General features: G+C 41.3%; 1 protein-coding gene across 5 annotated transcripts in view; it reads right to left on the reverse strand.

The window, feature by feature from the left end:
• Positions 1-19262, reverse strand: part of RASGRF2 (Ras protein specific guanine nucleotide releasing factor 2) — a 278649-nt gene continuing 259387 nt past the window's right edge. For 3 of the 5 annotated variants that reach the window (XM_009448923.5, XM_016953054.4, XM_016953053.4), the window contains 5 exons: positions 17870-18067; positions 14491-14570; positions 12937-13054; positions 10402-10470; positions 3515-4499 (listed from right to left, as the gene is read on the reverse strand). In XM_009448923.5, the coding sequence (XP_009447198.1) occupies positions 4407-4499; positions 10402-10470; positions 12937-13054; positions 14491-14570; positions 17870-18067 (558 nt within the window). In that variant the 3' untranslated portion in view covers positions 3515-4406. Of the gene's footprint in view, positions 4500-10401; positions 10471-12936; positions 13055-14490; positions 14571-17869; positions 18068-19262 lie in introns of those variants that run through there. The other 2 variants (XM_517672.9, XM_009448924.5) reach the window with 2 other exon arrangements.

Consider the following 19262-nt stretch of genomic DNA (forward strand, 5'->3'; position numbering starts at 1 on the left):
TTTCTGAATATTCAAGAAAGGTGAAGTTTAATTTGCATATAGGCATAACCTACACCTCACTTGGCAAGTGTTAGGCCACAGCACAAACCCCTCTGTCCAATCACAAATGTCCACAAATTTGCAAAGTAACTGGACACAAACGATATGCTTCTCAAACTCACACACATATTCGTCCATCGCACACACACTCAAATGATAAAGAAATACATTGAAATCCTCTACAAAAGAGATCTGAGGACAGTAATCAGATGACCTCATGTGCGGACAGCACTTTGCAGTTTACAGTCTAATCCATTTGGTCCTCACAATAGCCCTGTGAGATAAGCAGCACAGGGATTACTATTCACACCGTTTTGCAGATGAGGAAACTGAGGCTCAGGGATGTGTAAACACCAGCCTAAGGTTTTCCAGTTGGAGACTGGGCCTAGGACTCAGGGCCGGGATGCCTAGGCCAGCTCTCTTTCATAACTGGCTTTCTAGTGAAAAATGAAATGAGCTGTGTAAAAACCAACATCATTAAGTATAATAGAACTATTATTTTCCTTGAGCAGATCAGACTAGTGCTATCAATCCTAATGTTAATGTCATGCTGCATGGCAGCTGAGATGAATAATTTTCTGAATCGTTCATGTGTTTATACCTACAACAAAATGACTGCTTTCCATTTTGGCTCTGCCTCATCTTAATTTTAAGTCACCAATGGCCGCTGAGAAATGACACACTGATTAGATTTCATTGACTTAAGTCTTCTATTACATGGTGGTATCTATAATCGAGCCATTAAACTTACAATCTGATTTCTTACTGAAATGAAAAAGTTTTATTTATTGATTCCCTCTGGCTGTGCACATTAGCCTGGCTATACCCTTCAGCCATAAATAGTATGTTCTCTTTTATGCCTTTTCGATAGTTGTAAAAATAATACATTTTGCAATTGGATTTTTAAAAACCTTTATACTTTAAAATGAAGAGATTTTTTTTCAAGGGGATAAAATCAAACTTTGAAAAAAAAAAGCTAAGTAAAATCTCTTGCTTTTAAATAAAAGTTAATTTTATTGGGAATAATCCCTGTATTGCATTACTCTTTTCAGTTAAGAATTTAAAAGCTGCCCAATCGCTGCTGGCCCAAAAGTCTCGTCTTATACAATAACATGAGAGAAAGGGTGCTGATCCATCATTATTCACTCCACGTGGGACCATAATGGATTTTTCTCTTCCAGGTGATTCAGTTTCTCTGAGTTTCATTTGTTTATAAGTAGTACTTTAAGACGTACTGAAATTTAACAAACAGTAATGGGACTTGGTATGAGAGCCACTTGAAAATAGTGCAATGGCCGTTTAAAATTCCGTCTTTAAATTCCTTCAGAAAAGCACTAAGGAAAAGTGACGACGTTTTACTTCATGCCTGAATCTGTCAAATAATATATTGGATTAGGTAAGAGATTTGTCCCTGTAGCAAAACTAGATGTCTCAGTTAATAACGAAAGGCATCCCCTAAAAGCTCCAAGATAATTCCGTTGACAGTACAAAATGTGGGCATTCATTCGAAAGCATGAAATTGGATTTTTCTTCTGATTTTCTAGGTTAATTTTACAGTATACATGTTCGCTACTTGGCTGTTAGAGGTTGACCTCCCATCTCCTCTTAGAAATGGGTCTCCATAATGGACTAGAGGCAGATGCAGCTGGGAATGCATGCTTTGTGTGTAGGCAGAAGAGGATGGGTACTTTAACGACCAGAAAAAACACTGCAAATTGCTCTTGGGGATTTTTAATTTGACCAAATTGAAGGTATTTTAAAATGTGCATTCCTCTCCCAGCTGGCACACGAATAGTGCAGGTCATCAACAGACACTCCCTCAGAGGTGGAGCTCTCTCTCTTGCCCTCTTGCAGCTCCAGGAAGGCTGCAGACTCCAGAAAGTGGTGTAATTCTCAAACAAAAATGCGAAAGGCTAGTGAGTGGCACACCCCTGCAGTCCCAGCTGCTTGAGAGGCTGAGGCAGGAAGATTGCTTGAGTCCAGGAGTTCGAGACCAGCCTGGGCAACATGGTGAGACCCTGTTTTTCAAACAAACAAAAACCCCCTAAAAGTCAGCATAGCAATTGACAGTGCCTAATATGACCACTGCGGGGCAGTTCCAACATCCTGCAGGAAATAGGCGCAAAAGCTTTGTCACTAGTTGAAGAAAAGCTGCGATCCAAAAGGGAAGGAGCATTTGGAAACTCCTGTCTTATTTTTTGTTAATAAGAATGGCTGCAGTGTCTCTGGAACATTTGGGTCAAAGAAATGAGTCCGAACTTCCAGAAAAAGCGCACACAGAACCATCCCTTTCCCTCTGAAGGACTCTGGCAACTCCAAGGCAGAGTAGAATGCATCCACCTTTCCACGTGTTGTTTGGCCCGAAACTAGTATGTGTGTGGTCCTCTCACAGATTTGTCCCGGTTTTAGTTCACCCTTCAGGACTATGCTTTTGAGCCATGAAAGCTAACCTTTACTTTTCTTCTGCAAGACCTTGAGGTGTTTGGTGCAACTGATACATATTATTTCAAACCCTCAGTTTCTGGAGCACTGAGAAATAAATCACAAGTTATGCGTTGTTAGGATCCAAACAGCCCATGCTTCTCATCATGCATCAAGATGCGTCAACCTCTTATTTGAAACTAAAGAGAACAAACAAGCAACTTGAAAAAAGAAAAAGAAAGCATCCATAAGGAACCGTCCTTGGGTTGAGTGCTACACTGTTGGCTAATATGAACTATTGAAAATATTTTGGGAATGGTCTTCAAATATTATAAATATTTTCTTTTACTTAGTTGATATTTCACTATATAGTTACATACAGAGATGGCACTTACCGTGCAGACAGTGTACATTCTCTACCTCTATGGTGCATTACCAATGCTAGCTCTTTCACTGAGTCTTCAGAGCCAGCAGGTGGAATTTATTAGTCTGTTAGCTCTAGCAACATAATTAAAGTGCAAGGAAAGAGGGAAAGCAGCCAGACAGATCAATTTTTCATTGTCAGCATCAATAAGTTTCATGCTGCTAAGAGAAAATGTCAGGTGCAACAGGTTCAGGGAAATAGAACTATATTTTTTTCTCTTCCTTCTTTTAAAGCAGCAGTCTCCCTGAGAAGAGTAGAGGGAGGTAAACAATGAGATAGCCCTATTTCTTCAACAACTGACAATCTTGGGAAAAGGAAGGTCACTTCCCCAGCCTCAGGTAGCAGGACTAACCCTTGCATTTGGTTTTGTAATGTAAGAGCTGTTCGGTGGTTGGGCCCATTTCCCATGCACTTATAATATTCTCAGAGATCTCTCAACATCAGTTTTTAAAGAAAGAGATCTACGAACAGCATATGGAAGTGTGGGTTTTGAAAAGAAAATTTCACTAAACTGTTTAAAAAAAATACAGCCAATGTTCATAGTAAGCCTAAAAAAAGGTCTGTGTAAATGAGAATAGATTCCTGCAGTACTATGAGTGGGGAAAGGAAACAAGCAAAGCAAGGTGCAGAGATGATTTTTAGGTATAGATTTTCACTCAGCACTGAAACCCATGATTCCCCACAGCACTTGGTGGCCTTCTGTCTGTTCCACAGTTTTGTCGGTGAGATGGGCGTGCACCTTTTTGCAGCTGCCTCTCCAAAAGGGCTGGCTTCTTAGGACCAACAGTCTCAAGGAAAAGCTCCCCACCCACCTCAGCCAGCCACTGTCTGGAATCCTCTGGGGCACAGCCTACTGCATTTAATTCAGGAAATGTTACATACAAATCCATTTGTGTTTCATTCTTTCTTTCCTATCCCGTTGCCTAAAGACTGGAAAGGCAGTTTCAGAAGGTACCATTCCTCACATAGAAATATTTAGAATGCACTGAAAACCATGCACATGCTGTAGACTGAAATTGCTTATGTTTTGGTCCATCTCTGTAGAGGAAGTGTCAGCTTTTCTGTGAAGCTTATACCAAAAGGAAATGTAATGGAACCAGTCAAATCCTAGAAGATTGGTAGGTGTGCCCAGGCCAGTAAAGCGCCAGAGAAACATCACAGGTCTTTTTCATGGATCCTTGTCCCTGAGTTCTAACAGAACACGGACAGAGTTTAAAATTTACCGATTTACCTGCTTTGTTAAAATGGCAACTAGCATCTCCCATCTGACATTCCCTTATGTAAAACGTGCCACCAGCTTTCTAAATAGCCATCTTTCACCTTCCCACCCAAGTCTGAAGCATCTGTCTTTGACCCAAACAGCTGGGTTTCTCTCTGGAGACAGAATTCCAGTCTGGTTCCATCTTCTTTGGTGGAGAAAGGAGACTGGCTTCGTGCTGTACCGTGATAGGCAAGGCATACACAATTCTGTCTGTCCTGCTTTCCATGAACATCCCGTGGACTCAGGGGCAAGGCCAGATCTTCAAGCAGGGAGTCGAGGTTCAATTTTTAGTGACAGCTCATATAGCGTATCTTCATCTATGATAAGGTCTTTGTCAAGCAAGTACTGTGTGACCTGAAAAAAAAGGGGAAGTCCCAGCTTTTACCTCTTTCAGACACCAGTGCGTACATTTTCTGAGGGAATCTAACACAATTCAACATTTTCTCTTAAACAACTAAAAATCTTATTTGACCAAAAAATCATAAATATGTTTCCATTGTTTAAAAAAAAAAAAAAAAAAAGGTGAACATCTCTAGTCCTCTCTCAACCCCCAATCCCAGGTACCTCCCTCAAGAGGAACTACTGTTACTAATTGGTTTGTATTCTCCCAGTTGTTTTTCTATGTCTTTATAGAGATTACATGTACTTACAGAAATCATTTTTCCCCCTAAAATTGGCACCATGGTGCACATTTTATTCTGCTTTCATCTCTTAATGATAGGTTGGAGAGAGCTCCCTGTGACAGTAGATAGAGCTCTAACTGCTATACAGTATTAATAGTGCCATATATTGGAGCTTGTTTAATAATCTCATATTGATAGATGTTGAGTTGCTGTCAATACTTCACTGTTACACAAAGTTTCAGTGAATTCCTTGTTAGCATGCTTCCTGGAGTGCATGCGTGAATACTCTGCTAGGCTAGGGTAGATATCAGAAGTGAAAGGAAAGGAATTGACACTAGAAATGAATATGTTGGGGCATGGGGGATTTCCATGAAAATATTTCTTTAGTTTTATTGAAATATAACACACAAAAGTGAAATGGATAGTTTGATGTTTTGACAGATGTATACACCATGTAACTTACATACATTTCTTGATAAAGAACAATTTCAGCATCCCCAAAAGTTCCCTCATGCACCTACTCAGTCAATCTGCTCTTGGAATCAAGCACTGCCCTGGTTTCTATCACCACATATTAGTTCTGTCTATTTTGGAACCTCTTATCGATGGGATCATACAGTGTGTACTCCTTCATGTGTGGCTTCTTTCACTCAGCATAGTGTTTTGAGATTCAGCCTTGCTGTGGCCTGTACCAGTAGTCTGCTCCCTCTCATGGCTGAGTAGTAGTCCATTGTAGAGATATACCATAATTTGTTTATCCATTCATCTGTTGATGGACACTTGAGCTCTTCCCAAATAGGGGCTATTATTTAGAAATGTTATGAACATTTTATACAAGGCTTTTAATCAGCATGCTTTCATTTTCCCTTTGGATAAACACCTAAGAGAGAAATTGCTAGGTCCTAAGATAGGTACTCATTTAACATTTTAAGAAACCTCTAAATGGCAGTTTTGCAAAGTGATTGTTCGATTTTATTCTCACCAACAGTGGTAAGAGTTCCAGTAATTCAATATACCAATTTTTAATTCTAAATGATGATGGAAAATGACCTGCAAAGCTTCCGCACCTACAGTACATGACAGTACCTGTTTTCCTATACCCTAAGCAATGTTTGATATTATCAATCTTTTAAACTTTTGTCAATCCGATAAGTGAAAACGATGTCCCACTGTAATTTACATTTTCTCTTTTTACTAGTGAAGTTGAGCATTTAAAAAATATTCATTGGCCATTTTTTTTCTTCTATGAAGTAACTATTCACAGGTTTACCAGTTGAATTGTTTATGCTTTTCTTATAGATTATGGGAACACTTTTATTCTGTTTCTTTGTTGTATATGTTGCAAATGTTGTCTCATTGTCTACTGCTTATATTTTGATTTTTAAATAATGGTCCTCTGTCATATAGAAGTCCTTAATTTTCATTAACTTTATCAAGCTTGGCTTTCACAGCTTTTGCATTCTGTGCTTAAGAAGGTCTTTCAAATCCAAAGGTCATGAATATTTTATCCTTTATTTTATTCAAATAATATAAATGCTTTTTAAACTTAGGTAATGAACTCATCTGGAATTTATTTTTGTGAATGGTAAGATGGAGAGCCAAAATTCCTGTTCTATTTATTGAATGGTCAGTTTCTTTCTGGCACTTTCTTTGAGTGCCTTCTTTATCTCGTATTAGATTTTCAGGTAGATTAAACACACACATGGACTTTCTTCTGCCCTACTGGATTTGCACTGCTGTGCCAGTAGAGTCCTGAATTTTTTTTTTTTTTCTGAGACGGAGTCTCGCTCTGTCGCCCAGGCTGGACTGCAGTGGCGCAATCTCGGCTCACTGCAAGCTCCGCCTCCCGGGTTCACGCCATCCTCCTGCCTCAGCCTCCCAAGTAGCTGGGTCTATAGGCGCCAGCCACCACGCCCGGCTAATTTTTTGTATTTTTAGTAGAGACAGGGTTTCACCGTGTTCGCCAGGATGGTCTTGATCTCCTGACCTTGTGATCCGCCCGCCTTGGCCTCCCAAAGTGCTGGGATTACAGCGTGAGCCACCGTGCCCGGCTGAGTCCTGCCTTATTTACTCTCACTTTAGGATGTGGCCATAACTGGTAGGGAACACTCTCCTTTACTATTCTTATTTACCAAAAAGTTCTTGTCTGGTTTTTGCCTATCTATGCCTCCCTAAGAGTTTCAAGATAAGTTTGTCAAGTTCCATGAAAACCCTGTTGGGATTTTGACCAGAATTTCAATGAATTTATAGATTAATTTGAGGACAATGGACCTCTTTACAATAGTAAGTGTTTTGATCCATGAATATGATACAACTTTCTCCTTACGTACTTCAGTACATAAAGGCCTTACATATTTCCCGTTCCACTTAATCCTAGTCATTACAGATTTTGTTGCTATTTTGATTGAGGTTTTTTATATTACATTTGAATTGCTTATTGCCAATGTGTTGAAAATTGGCTTTTGCATGTCAAGTTGCTATACTCCTTTAATAATTTATAAGTTTTTCTTAGATTTTCTCTTGGATTTTCTAGATCAAATCATCTGTGAATTATAGTATTTAATCTTCACCTTTCCAATTTTTATACCTTTTGCTTTTTATTGCTTCATTGCCGTGGTGAATTTTTTCCTGTTCAAATCTGAATAGTAGCAGTGATGGTCACAACCTTGTCTTTTTCCTGACTTGAATTAACTAATTCAAGAAACATTTATTATCTACTATGGTCCGGGCACTGTGCAAGATGCTGGGGCTATGACAATAAACACAGTAGGTCCAGCTCTGAACTTCATGCATATCATGCATGTGCACATAATCACACAAATAAATGTAAAATGGTGACTCCAGCAGTAAGTGCTAGAAAGGAGACTTACATGGTGCAATACAACCTTAAGAGTGGAGTGGGGTTTGGGAAAGTTAGGAAAGTCTTCCTAAGTGATACTTAAGCTGTGTACAAGTAAACTGTGCAATGAGGAAGAAAGGGCACTCCAGACAGAAGGAAGAACATAGGTAAAGGCCTTGTGGCAGACAGAAATAGGGCAAAACCTAGGGGCTATTAAAAGAAAGTGTGTCTCTCACTGTTGGAGAGGGAATTTACAGATAAGCAAATGTGGGGAGAGGGCTGGAATGATTCACATGGTAATAGAATAGAGTTGGGGGCATCAGTATATTTAGCTTAATACAAATACTGATGGTTACATAGAGATATATTTATAAATAGATGTGTATAAAATCTATACACACATAGATTCCTATGCTCTGTCAGCTGATACCTCCATAACGCAAGCATATCTAAAGCCCATATCTTGGTTGCTGAAACCATTCTCCAAAAAAACGAACTAGAGCTTTTGGCAGAAATATCTGAAACTAGGACGGGGGCAAAATATAAAAGATGACTCTAGAGCATCTTTTTTCTCCCCCTCCAGAGTCAGCGTGTTGCTCTGTTGCCCAGGCTGGAGTGCATAGGCTGGAGTGCAATGGCACAATCTCGGCTCACTGCAAACTTTGCCTCCTGGTTTCAAGAGATTCTCCTGCCTCAGCCTCCCAGGTAGCTGGGATTACAGCTGCCCGCCACCATGCCTGGATAATTTTTGTAGTTTTGGTAGAGATGGGGTTTCACCATGTTGGCCAGGCTGGTCTTGAACTCCTGACCTCAGGTAATCCGGCTGCCTTGGACTCCCAAAGTGCTGGGATTACAGCTGTGAGCCAAGGCGCCCGGCCACTTTTTGTAGAGTCAGGGTCTCACTATGTTGCCCAGGCTGGGCTCAAACTCCTGGGCTCAAGTGATTCTCTTGCCTTGGCCTCCCCAAGTGCTAAGATTATAGGTGTGAGCCACCGCACCTGGCCTGGAGCATCTTATACTATCAGAAAGTAAGAAAGTCCTCAAAAAAGAAAAAGAGAAAACCCTACATGGATTGGGGTATGACAAAGAAGTCAACTGAAAGAGCACCCGATGGCCAAGCTTGGAACAGTTTCAGCAGTAGAATAAAACATTATTGGATGACAACCCTAAGTATCAAATCCATTAGTCCATACTGATATAAATAAATGATTGAATAAATTAATAAATGGAGAAGAAACAAATCTCTTGAGCAGAAGAATTCCAAGTAATTTATGTAGATATTTCGCTCTCAAGGAGAGGCAGGCATAATTCTCCATTCCTTAGGTGTGGGGTGTTCATAGTGACTTCCTTCCCAAGAATACAGGATGAGGAAGGAAGGAAAAAGAATAACTTTACAGTGGAGACACCCAGCAAACACTACCTTAGCCAGGCGATTCAAGCTAACATCAACAGTCAGAAATTAGGTTGATAATATAACCCCTGATATGATGTGATGAAAATGGCACTTCACCTCTGGGGTCTTCCTTCCAATAACCCATAACCCCAGGCTAACCCTGAGTAAACATCTGACAGATTTCCACAGTGGGCCATCCTGCAAAATACCTGACCTCTACTCCTCAAAACAGTCAAGGCCACCCAAATTAAGGAAAGTCTAAGAAACCACCACAACCAAGAGGAGCCTAAAGAATCTTGACAATTAAATGACATGTGGTGTCCTGGATGGGATCCTGGAGCAGAAAGAGGATATTAGGTAAAAAATAAGGAAATCTGAATAAATGATGGTCTTCAGTTAATAATAAGGTATTGGCTGAGAGCAGTGGCTCACACCTGTAATCCCAGCACTTTGGGAGGCAGAGGCGGGCGGATCATGAGGTCAGGAGTTCAAGACCATCCTGGCTAACATGGTGAAACCCCGTCTCTACTAAAATACAAAAAACTAGCCAGGCGTGGTGGCGGGCTACTCAGGAGGCTGAGGCAGGAGAATGGCATGAACCCGGGAGGTGGAGCTTGTAGTGAGCCAAGATCGTGCCACTGCACTCCAGGCTGGGCGATAGAGCGAGACTCCATCTCAAAATAATAATAAAGTAATGTATCAATATGGGCTCATTACGTCAAACAAACACATCATACTAATGTAAGATAATAATAGGGACATTGGCTGTGAGGTATATGGGAATTTTCTCTACTACCTTCTCAATTTTTCTGTGAAGCTAAAACTATTCTAAAAAAGTAAAGTCTATTAAAAAATGGGGTAAAAGACCATTTGTGACTAGGATGGAGACAGTAAGGCGGTATATGATGTGAACTGAACCTTAAGAAAAAAGTAGGGGCCATATAATGTGAGACTTCACAGTCATGTCAAAGATTCTTAATTTTTTTTAATCCTAAGACCAATGGGAAGCCAGGAAAATGTTTTATGTAAGGGAGAAAATAATCCACTTTGCATTTCAGAGAGCTCTACCTAGCTGTAATTTGTAGAATGAATTTTGCATCCTAGAGTGAATGCAAGTAGAGCAGGCAACAGATATCGGCAGCTTGGACCAAGGGTTCTGGCAGTGAAGACAAATGGAAGAGGATTCACAAGAAATATAAGAAGTAAAATCAATAGAACTTGATGATGAATTGATGTTCTTTTTTTTTTTTTTTTTAATCAGACTAGCCAAAGATTTTCTCTTTTACTGGTCTTTTCTATGAGCTAGCTTTTGGTATTTTGGATCAACTTTTACTGTTGTTTTCTAATTCATTAATTTCCCCTTTTTTCTTTATTAATTTCTTCACAGCCACATAATATTACCTTTGGCTGATGATCTATTCTGTAGGAAGTCTGCTGGAACTGGCGTATCTCTCTGATGATGTGTGATATCTAACAGAGAAAAAAACAAAACAAAATGACAACAACAAAAGCAAAGAAAGGTATTTCCTGCATTGCAGCACATTCTTCTGAGGCCTCTTCCCAGAAGGGTCAGTCCCTTCCTCCAGTGAGGTGGGTGGAGCCTGCCTGACCATTCCCTATGGTTGGTGCTTTCTTGACTCTCAAGGAGGCACATGAAATGCCAAAAGCAAAAAGATACTGAATTCAAAACTGGGGAACAGCTGGCAATATGTGGCCTCATGTTTGGGAGAGGCAAGCTCTGGGTGCTGTCATCCATGGGCTCCTTGCTTCTAGCTTAGTGCTTAGAACCTGGCTGTCCAGGCTGGGCATGGTGGCTCATGCCTGTAATCCCAGCACTGTGGGAGGCCGAGGTGGGTGGATCAATTGAGTTCAGGAGTTTGAGACCAGCCTGGCCCCAACACAGCGAAACCCTGTCTCTACTAATAATACAAAAATTAGCCAGGTGTGGTGTTGTGGGCTTGTAATCCCAGCTACTTGGGAGGCTGAGGCATAAGAATTGCTTGAACCCAGAAGGTGGAGGTTGCAGTGAGCCGAGATCATGTCACTGGCCACTGCACTCCAGCCTGGGCAACAGAACTGTGTCTTTAAAAAAAAAAAAAAAGAACCTGGCTGTTTAGCAAGAAGCCTTCAGCAAGTGTCTATCACTGGTCAGTCTTAGGAAGTCATCCTTGGATTCCCCATCTCCTTGGGGATGCTGAAATGGCTTTGCCAAAAATCTCCTCAATCAATACTTAGGAATATACCTAACCAAGGAATCGAAAGACCTCTACAAAACACTGGTGAAAATTACAAAACACTGCTGAAAGAAATCATAGACAACACAAACAAATGGAAACACATCCCATGCTCATGGATGGGTAGAATCAGTATTGGGAAAATGACCATACTGTCAAAAGCAATCTACAAATTCAATGCAATTCCCATCAAAATACCACCATCATTCTTCACAGAATTAGACAAAATAATTCTAAAACTCATATGGAACCAAAAAGGAGTCCACATAGCCAAAGCAAGACTAAGCAAAAAGAACAAATCTGGAGGCATCACACTACCTGATTTCAAACTATACTATAAGGCCACAGTCACCAAAACAGCATGGTACTGGTACAAAAATAGGCATGTAGACCAATGGAACAGAATAGAGAACCCAGAAATAAATCCAAATACTTACAGCCAACTAATCTTCAACAAAAGAAACATAAGGTGGGGAAAGGACACCCTTTTCAACAAATGGTGCTGGGATAATTGGCAAGCCATATGTAGGAGAGTGAAACTGGATCCTCCCCTCTCACCTTATACAAAAATCAACTCAAGATGGATTAAAGACTTAAACCCAAGACAAAAATAGGCATGTAGACCAATGGAACAGAATAGAGAACCCAGAAATAAATCCAAATACTTACAGCCAACTAATCTTCAACAAAAGAAACAAAAACGTAAGGTGGGGAAAGGACACTCTTTTCAACAAATGGTGCTGGGATAATTGGCAAGCCATATGTAGGAGAGTGAAACTGGATCCTCACCTCTCACCTTATACAAAAATCAACTAAAGATAGATTAAAGACTTAAACCTAAGACCTGAAACTATAAAAATTCTAGAAGATAACACTGGAAAAACCCTTCTAGACATTGGTTTAAGTAAGGATTTCATGACCAAAAATCTCCTCAATCAGCCCACATCGGGTATTAGTCCCAATATCCACCTCCTCTTCCACCGCAAGATTAAAAAGCAAACATTGGGCCGGGCCTGTAATCCCAGCACTTTGGGAGGCCAAGGCAGGCAGATCACTTGAGGTCAGGAGTTTGAGACCAGCCTGGCCAACATGGTGAAACCCCCTTTCTACTAAAGATATAAAAATTAGCTGGTCGCCAGGCACGGTGGCTCACTCCTGTAATCCTAGCACTCTGGGAGTCCCAGGCGGGCAGATCACGAGGTCAGGAGATCCAGACCATCCTAGCTAACACAGTGAAACCCCGTCTCTACTAAAAATACAAAAAATTAGCCAGGCGTGGTGGCGGGTGCCTGTAGTCCCGGCTACTTGGGAGGCTGAGGCAGGAGAATGGCGTGAACCCAGGAGGCGGAGCTTGCAGTGAGCCGAGATTGCGCCACTGCACTCCAGCCTGGGCCACAGAGCGAGACTCTGTCTCAAAAAAAAAAAAAAAAAAATTAGCTGGGCATGAGGTGCACAAATGTAATCCCAGCTATTCAGGAGGCTGAGGCAAGAGAATTGATTGAACCCAGAGGCAGAGGTTGCAGTGAGCAGAGATCGTGCCACTGCACTCCAGCCTGGGCGATAGACTGAGATTGTTTCTCAAAAAAAAAAAAAAAAAAAAAAGGAAGAGAAAAAAAAAGCAGACATTGACTTTTATTACTTAGCCTCTTCTCTATAAACCTCTAAAGCCATTGAAACAGGCTAATTATGAAATTATACCTACCATTCTCATTTTGGAGAAATTGACAAGGCCTTCCTCAGTAAAGTTTGGTGTTCCTTCTTCAATAAATGCCAGGTCTGTCAAGTACATCCCAAGATAAGGAACTGCAGGAGGGTTACAACTGCAAGACCAAGAGGCACTGTTCTGAGACTCATTTGAATAAATGTCTATTTCCCTCCCCAAATTAAACAAAGGAGGCTTAAAGTATCCTCCTTTGGTACTGAAGAACAAAACCTTTTTATTTCAGTTTCAGAAGCATATTCACAATACACAGAATTTTAAACACATTTCACAGTAGAATATAATACAAAATGACAGCCCATGCTTTACTACGTGTTTGAAAAAAAATGGCATGTTCAAACAACAGGATATCTTAGAGACAAATACAAAGCATTTGCTAGCAGTAATTGTTTGCAATACTTGTAAATTGCCCACACTTTTTTGAGGGGTAGAAGCTTGGAGGGAAACCTCTATGGTCTTACCTCTTTAAATCAAGTATTCAGCCTTGATGAACTAGATGGAAAAATCCATGCAATTAGAGCTTTGATGAACTAGATGGAAAAATCCATGCAATTAGAGCTTTGCACTGGTGAAAACTTGTTTTCTGTTTTAGTTGGTACTTAAATGTTTTAGAAAGTGTAGACTTAACATCACAACTCAGACTAAGGTGAGACACTGTTTTGTTTGGTTTTTAGAGAGAGCTGGGTATACTTGGTCTTCTCAGAGGCCGGAGGCTAAGCACATGGGCTTTTGATGCGGGAGGAGCTGGGTTCAAATCCCAGCTTGATCAATTACTAAGTGATACTGGGAACATTCTCTGAACTGCAGTTTCCTCTTCTGTAAAATGGAGATAGAAAAGCTTATCTCTTGAATTTCTTGTGAGGCTTACATAAGACACATCAAGCACTTAGCATGAAAGCTGTCATTTAGTAAATACTTCGGTAATTAGTTCTTATACTATTATTGCTGTTGTTGCTATTATTGCTATTATTATTATTAGTCTTAGTCTTGCTTTCACTCATACCATCAGAGGACTCATGTTTTTCCAAAGTACATGTGGTAGATCATGAGAATACCAGTTGCAGGAGAATCTCAAACTCTCTCTCTCTCTGTGTGTGTGTGTGTGTGTTGTGTGTGTGTGTGTGTGTGTGTGTGTGTGTGTGTGTAGAAAGGGAATAATCTAGAAACCAAAGATCAAAAATAATAATCAACAGGTGCTGGAATATTGAAATAAAACTCACAGGAAATAATTGTGCTTAGATTAGGAAATAACTGAATCAAGAACATTTTTACAGTAAAAGATAGTCCGATTTATTATGGTGGTATTACCTTCTTAATTCTTAATCTGCATGCCATGAGTATATCCATAAGACAATTACTGTATGCACAGTATTCCAAATAATAAGGAGAATCAGAAAAATACCTAGATGATACAAGTTGTTTCCCATTTATTTTTCTTTTCAAAGCAAAGTAGGTGGTAGGTCACTTTGTATACTATATACATTATGTAAATATATTTCTGAATTATGAATAATTTAATAATTAAGATAGACATACTTTTTAAGGGTTTCTCTAAGATTTTTAAATCTTCCTTCAGAGGAAACAGTCTTTTGAAGTTTGTCCATTAGAGCTTTTGTCTAAAAAGAAAAGAAAAAACTTAGTGTGATGAAAATACTATGGTTTAAAAAGACAGTGAATTGCCAAAAGATGTTCAGTTCTCTTCTTTGGTGACAGGTGCTGACACCTTTGCCAGAATAAAGGTCACTGTGTGATAGGATTCTCAAGATGTAGAGATAGGGCATTATGTTTACATTTAATGTTAACAACATATGGAGAAGAGGAAGTGCCTGTATCTACACATTTAGCCAAAAAGAGAGCAAAAATGTGTGGAAAGAAAAATTGCAACGGATAGAAAACTTAGGCACTTAAAGAACTGACAAGTAGGCCGGGTGCAGTGGGTCACACCTGGAATCCTAGCACTTTGGGAGGCTGAGGTGGGTTGATCACCTGAGGCCAGGAGTTTGAGACCATCCTGACTAACATGGTGAAACCCCATCTCTATTGAAAGTACAAAAATTAGTCGGGTATGGTGGCATATGCCTGTAATCCCAGCTACTCGGGAGGCTGAGGCAGGAGAATCACTTGAACCTGGGGGGCGGAGGTTGCAGTGAGCCGAGATTGCGCCACTGTATGCCAGCCTGGGCAACAGAGCGAGACTCCATCTCAAAAAAAAAAAAAAAGATTCTATATTCAGCATGTGCTTGTCAATTATTTTTGACAAGTGGAATTTACAGGCGCATGCCACCACGCGCGGCTAATTTTTGTACTTTTAGTAGAGACAGAGTTTCACCATGTTGGCCAGGCTGGTCTCGAACTCCTGACCTCGAGTGATCTGCCCGCCTCGGCCTCCCAAAATGTTGGGATTACAGCATGAGCCACCGCACCAGGCCGAATATAGAATCTTAAAGGAGAGGTCTCATGTCAGACAGCTTTTGTGATGAACCCTTTAGAGTGTTAATCTCCAAATGACTAAAGCACATGTTTGGTTACCTTGGTATTGACTGAGCAATGTCCTCTACTACAGATCCTTTCTTTTGTGATCTTCTTCATCAATTTGTTAGAGAAGTATAACTGATAATTACTGAGAAATAACATTGTTGTTGACATTGGTCTGGGGTTTCTTCCATGAACATAGGAGAGTGGTAGGGTGGCCCTTGGGGAGGATAACCCATTCCTGAGAATACCCACATCCAGGCAGCGTGGCTGGGCATGGAGGATCCAGGTCCTGCCTGGAGAAGAACTTGGAATGCCCAGGTTGAGGGTCCTCAAACTACTTTGTCTCACCTGGAGAGAAGCTGCACAGCTTCCTGAGAGGCAAAGGGCTGTCTTCCCAATTCTGGTGTCTGAGGGCTCTTAGAGATGGCATGCTTGGTCCAGGGCTAACCTTGCTCAAAAAAGTTTCAAAAGTACAACCTGTCCTACAGCAACAGACCAATCTGTGGGTTCCAGAGTGCAGATTATCAGGCCTGCTGAACAACTCCCCGGCTGATCTCAGATGCAGAGAAGGGACAGCTGCACAGCGGATGTTGTCATCAAAGGTGTCTGAAGCAGGGTATATCTGCAACCAGGCCCTACCTACCATGACTGGAGTAAGGCGCTTGGCTCTAGAGACAGCCTCTCTGGAGGACAGTCCACTAGCCCATGCTAAGGCCACTGTGAGTGACCTATAATGTGACTGAAATGCTAATATTTTATTTAGAGCCTCTACAGATGGTATATTCAAATTTTGAAACAATCATTTCAATATTAGTCTCATCATCTCTATTTCATGATCAGTTCGGTTATTCCTAAACCAGCATCCTATCAAAGACAAGAATATCACTTAACTACAGAGTGGGCCTGGAAACTTTAAGATTTAGGGATCCCTTGGTGATACCTGGTGATCCCTAGAAAGCTGGTGAAATCTGGATAAGACTGGTGGATTGCACCAATGTTCATTTCCTAGTTGTGATACTGTCTGTAGTAATGCAAGATGCTGCTGTTGGGGGAAACTGGGTGTAAGGTGCAGGGAATCTCCGCGTTATTTCTTACAACTGCATGTGAAGCTATAATCATCTCAAAACAAAAGTTTGTTTTTTTGTTTTTAACCAGTATTTTTAAAAACTGTGGCTTTTATTTACCAGGTCCATTGTTGACAGAAAAGAGGACTTTTGAGTTCTAAGGGGCCAAATTTGGGATTCTCAGAGCACTGCATTTTTACTCTGAGAAAGGTAAGATAAAAGATAGGACTTAGGCTTGGTTTCCTGCCACACGGAGAAATTAAATTGTTCTCCTATGCTAAAGGGAAAGGCTTGGAGGGCAAAATGAAGATGGAAAAGAAATAATGAGTGTCTCTGAGAGGGGCTTAAATCCCCAGAGTAGGGTGATAAAATGAGACAGTTTTTAGGCCATGTCAGCAGAATATACCTAGATCTTCCGGTCTGGGACCCTGGAGGTGGCACTCCGTAGATTCCCCTCACCAACTCTGGGTGTTCACAGCAAGGCAGGGGAGGGTTAGGCAGAGAGGGCCTGATGTAGACCCTTCTATTCTCTGGCACCAATGGGACGTGAGAGCCTGGAAACTTCCCCTGAGGCCCTTTGAGGCCCTTTCCCCCTTGCCCCTGAGACGAGGTCAGCCAGGCTCCCTGGGTGCAATCACCATGCATTGTTCCCGGGCAGGGCAAGCAGGCCAGGTGACACCAGGTACAGGCAATTCACAGCAGCCTGTACCCAATGAATAATCAGCAAAGAATGACCACAGGAGGCCAGAGGAGCAGACAGGTGCCCAAAAGCCCAGAGATGCCCTCCAAGGCACCCAACACCCAGGGAGAAGGCCAGGAGAAAGGGCAGGGGAAGAATCATGATTTAGTTTGAATCTTGAAAGTATCTGAGTGAAAATGACAGGCATAGGCAAGCTGAGATTAATGAAAGAAAATGAAAATTATATTTCTGCACATCTAAGTCATTATGCCAAAACTTTACATCTACTACAGGAATGAGCAAGAGAAAGGTGAAAAATGAGGCCTCTTGTCCCTGGCTTTTGGCCCCACAGAGTTTGCACCCTCACTCTGGGAGAGAAAGAATGGACCCACTGGACAAAAGTGTGCTTACTCAAAATCAATGTACCCTCCGAAATAATTCAGGAAACAACCCTTGACTGACAACCACATTGTTTGTGGCTGTCCCCCAAAATGCTTTAATGAATGTTTTAGAAATGCACATGAATGAAATCAATTAAGTGGTAAGAGCACTGTAATTACCCATGTTGGCACCTTTCTTTGGCAACTGAGCGGCTCATTTCAGTTAATGATCTCCTAATTAGTAATATTTAACTTGGCTCCCATCTCCCAGCCTCTCCTCCTCTTAGCAGCAGGCTGTGTCACACGCTGAGGCTCACCTGCTTAGAGACCTTGGCCCAGGTTTTCTTCAGCCTGTAGATGGCACTTCTGTTTAAGGCCGAGGTGATCTCCAGCACGCCGTTGTAGTTGTGCAGGCATCGGCAGATGTCCGCCACTGCCACCCATTTCTCGATGGCGTTGGCACGGGAGCTGACATCAGCATAGTTCATTATCTGGGAGGCCACCAGGTTACTCATCTGAGACAATCAAAGAGCCCCGAAAGGCAGTCTAAGAGCCAAAGCAGTGCATTTAGGCAAAATATGTAAATTATCTGCAGACCTGTCAGGAAGGCAGGGTGTTGAGTAGCTTGAAGATCATATTCTACATTTAGATACCAACTTTCTAAAGAGACTAAAGTCTATAAGAATAAACTAATGAGCATCTGTTTGTCCTTTGAGTGAACAGAGGGGTTATCTGGATTCCCGCTTGTTGAGGGAAGAGATGATTTTGTTCCTCAGCAATTTTGATGGTGTCATTTCTAATAATTACTGAGGAAATGGGACAGAATAACCTAATGCCTGTGGAAAGGCAATGTCTGTAGATCATGGATGTCACTCCCTGGGGCCTTTCCCTTTACTCCTTGGCCCCCAACAGTGTGTGATTACTCACTCTGGGAAGCCACAGTTATCACAGAGAAAGAAAAAACACTTGCCCCCAGTTAGATCAAATTCTGAGCTGATTAACTCTCAAACCAGAATCACTTGGCTGCAAGGAAAAGAACATTTTCTTCATCTTATTCTTCACCAGCAGTTAAAAGGACCTATAGTTTTGAGGCTAAGTACCGTAATTTTATTACTTAAAGCCAGTTTAAGAAGCTCAGCTCTTGTAATATGGAGAGGAAAAAAAAGTGAAATAAGATTACCGTATTAACAAAGGGAATATAGGGCGTGTAATCTTATATCCATACACCAAATCTGAGGGATTCACCCATTCTTTGATGATTCTGAAGACACTTAAGATCTCATAGTGCCTCAACACCATCACTGTGGAAATTCGCTAAAGCACCTACTGCAGTGCTGTTCATTGAGTGCCTGCGCATCCTTAGCGTGAGGAGAGGAATTATTTGGAATCCAGTTTGTTCTGGGAAGAAGTGGTTTTGTTAATCAGTAATTTCGATGAAGAAGTTCTTGCCAATAACTATTGAGGAAATGGGATAGAATAGATTCTTTTAGGTGCTGGGAACAGAAAGACAAATAAATCCATCCCTGACCTTAAGGCAATCTGAGCCTAGGTAGGTGGGAAGGGGAGGGTCGCAGATACATAAACAGGTAAATGCCATGCAGCGAAACACAAAGTTGAGTCTATTCACGGTGGGGTTTGGGAATACACAGGCAGCATGGGGCATCTGGTCTAGTACAGAGGAGGCTTCTAGGAAGAGGTCACGCCTGCATT

Source organism: Pan troglodytes, chromosome 4 (assembly GCF_028858775.2).
Source record: "Pan troglodytes isolate AG18354 chromosome 4, NHGRI_mPanTro3-v2.0_pri, whole genome shotgun sequence".
NCBI classification, from domain to species: Eukaryota; Metazoa; Chordata; class Mammalia; order Primates; family Hominidae; genus Pan; species Pan troglodytes.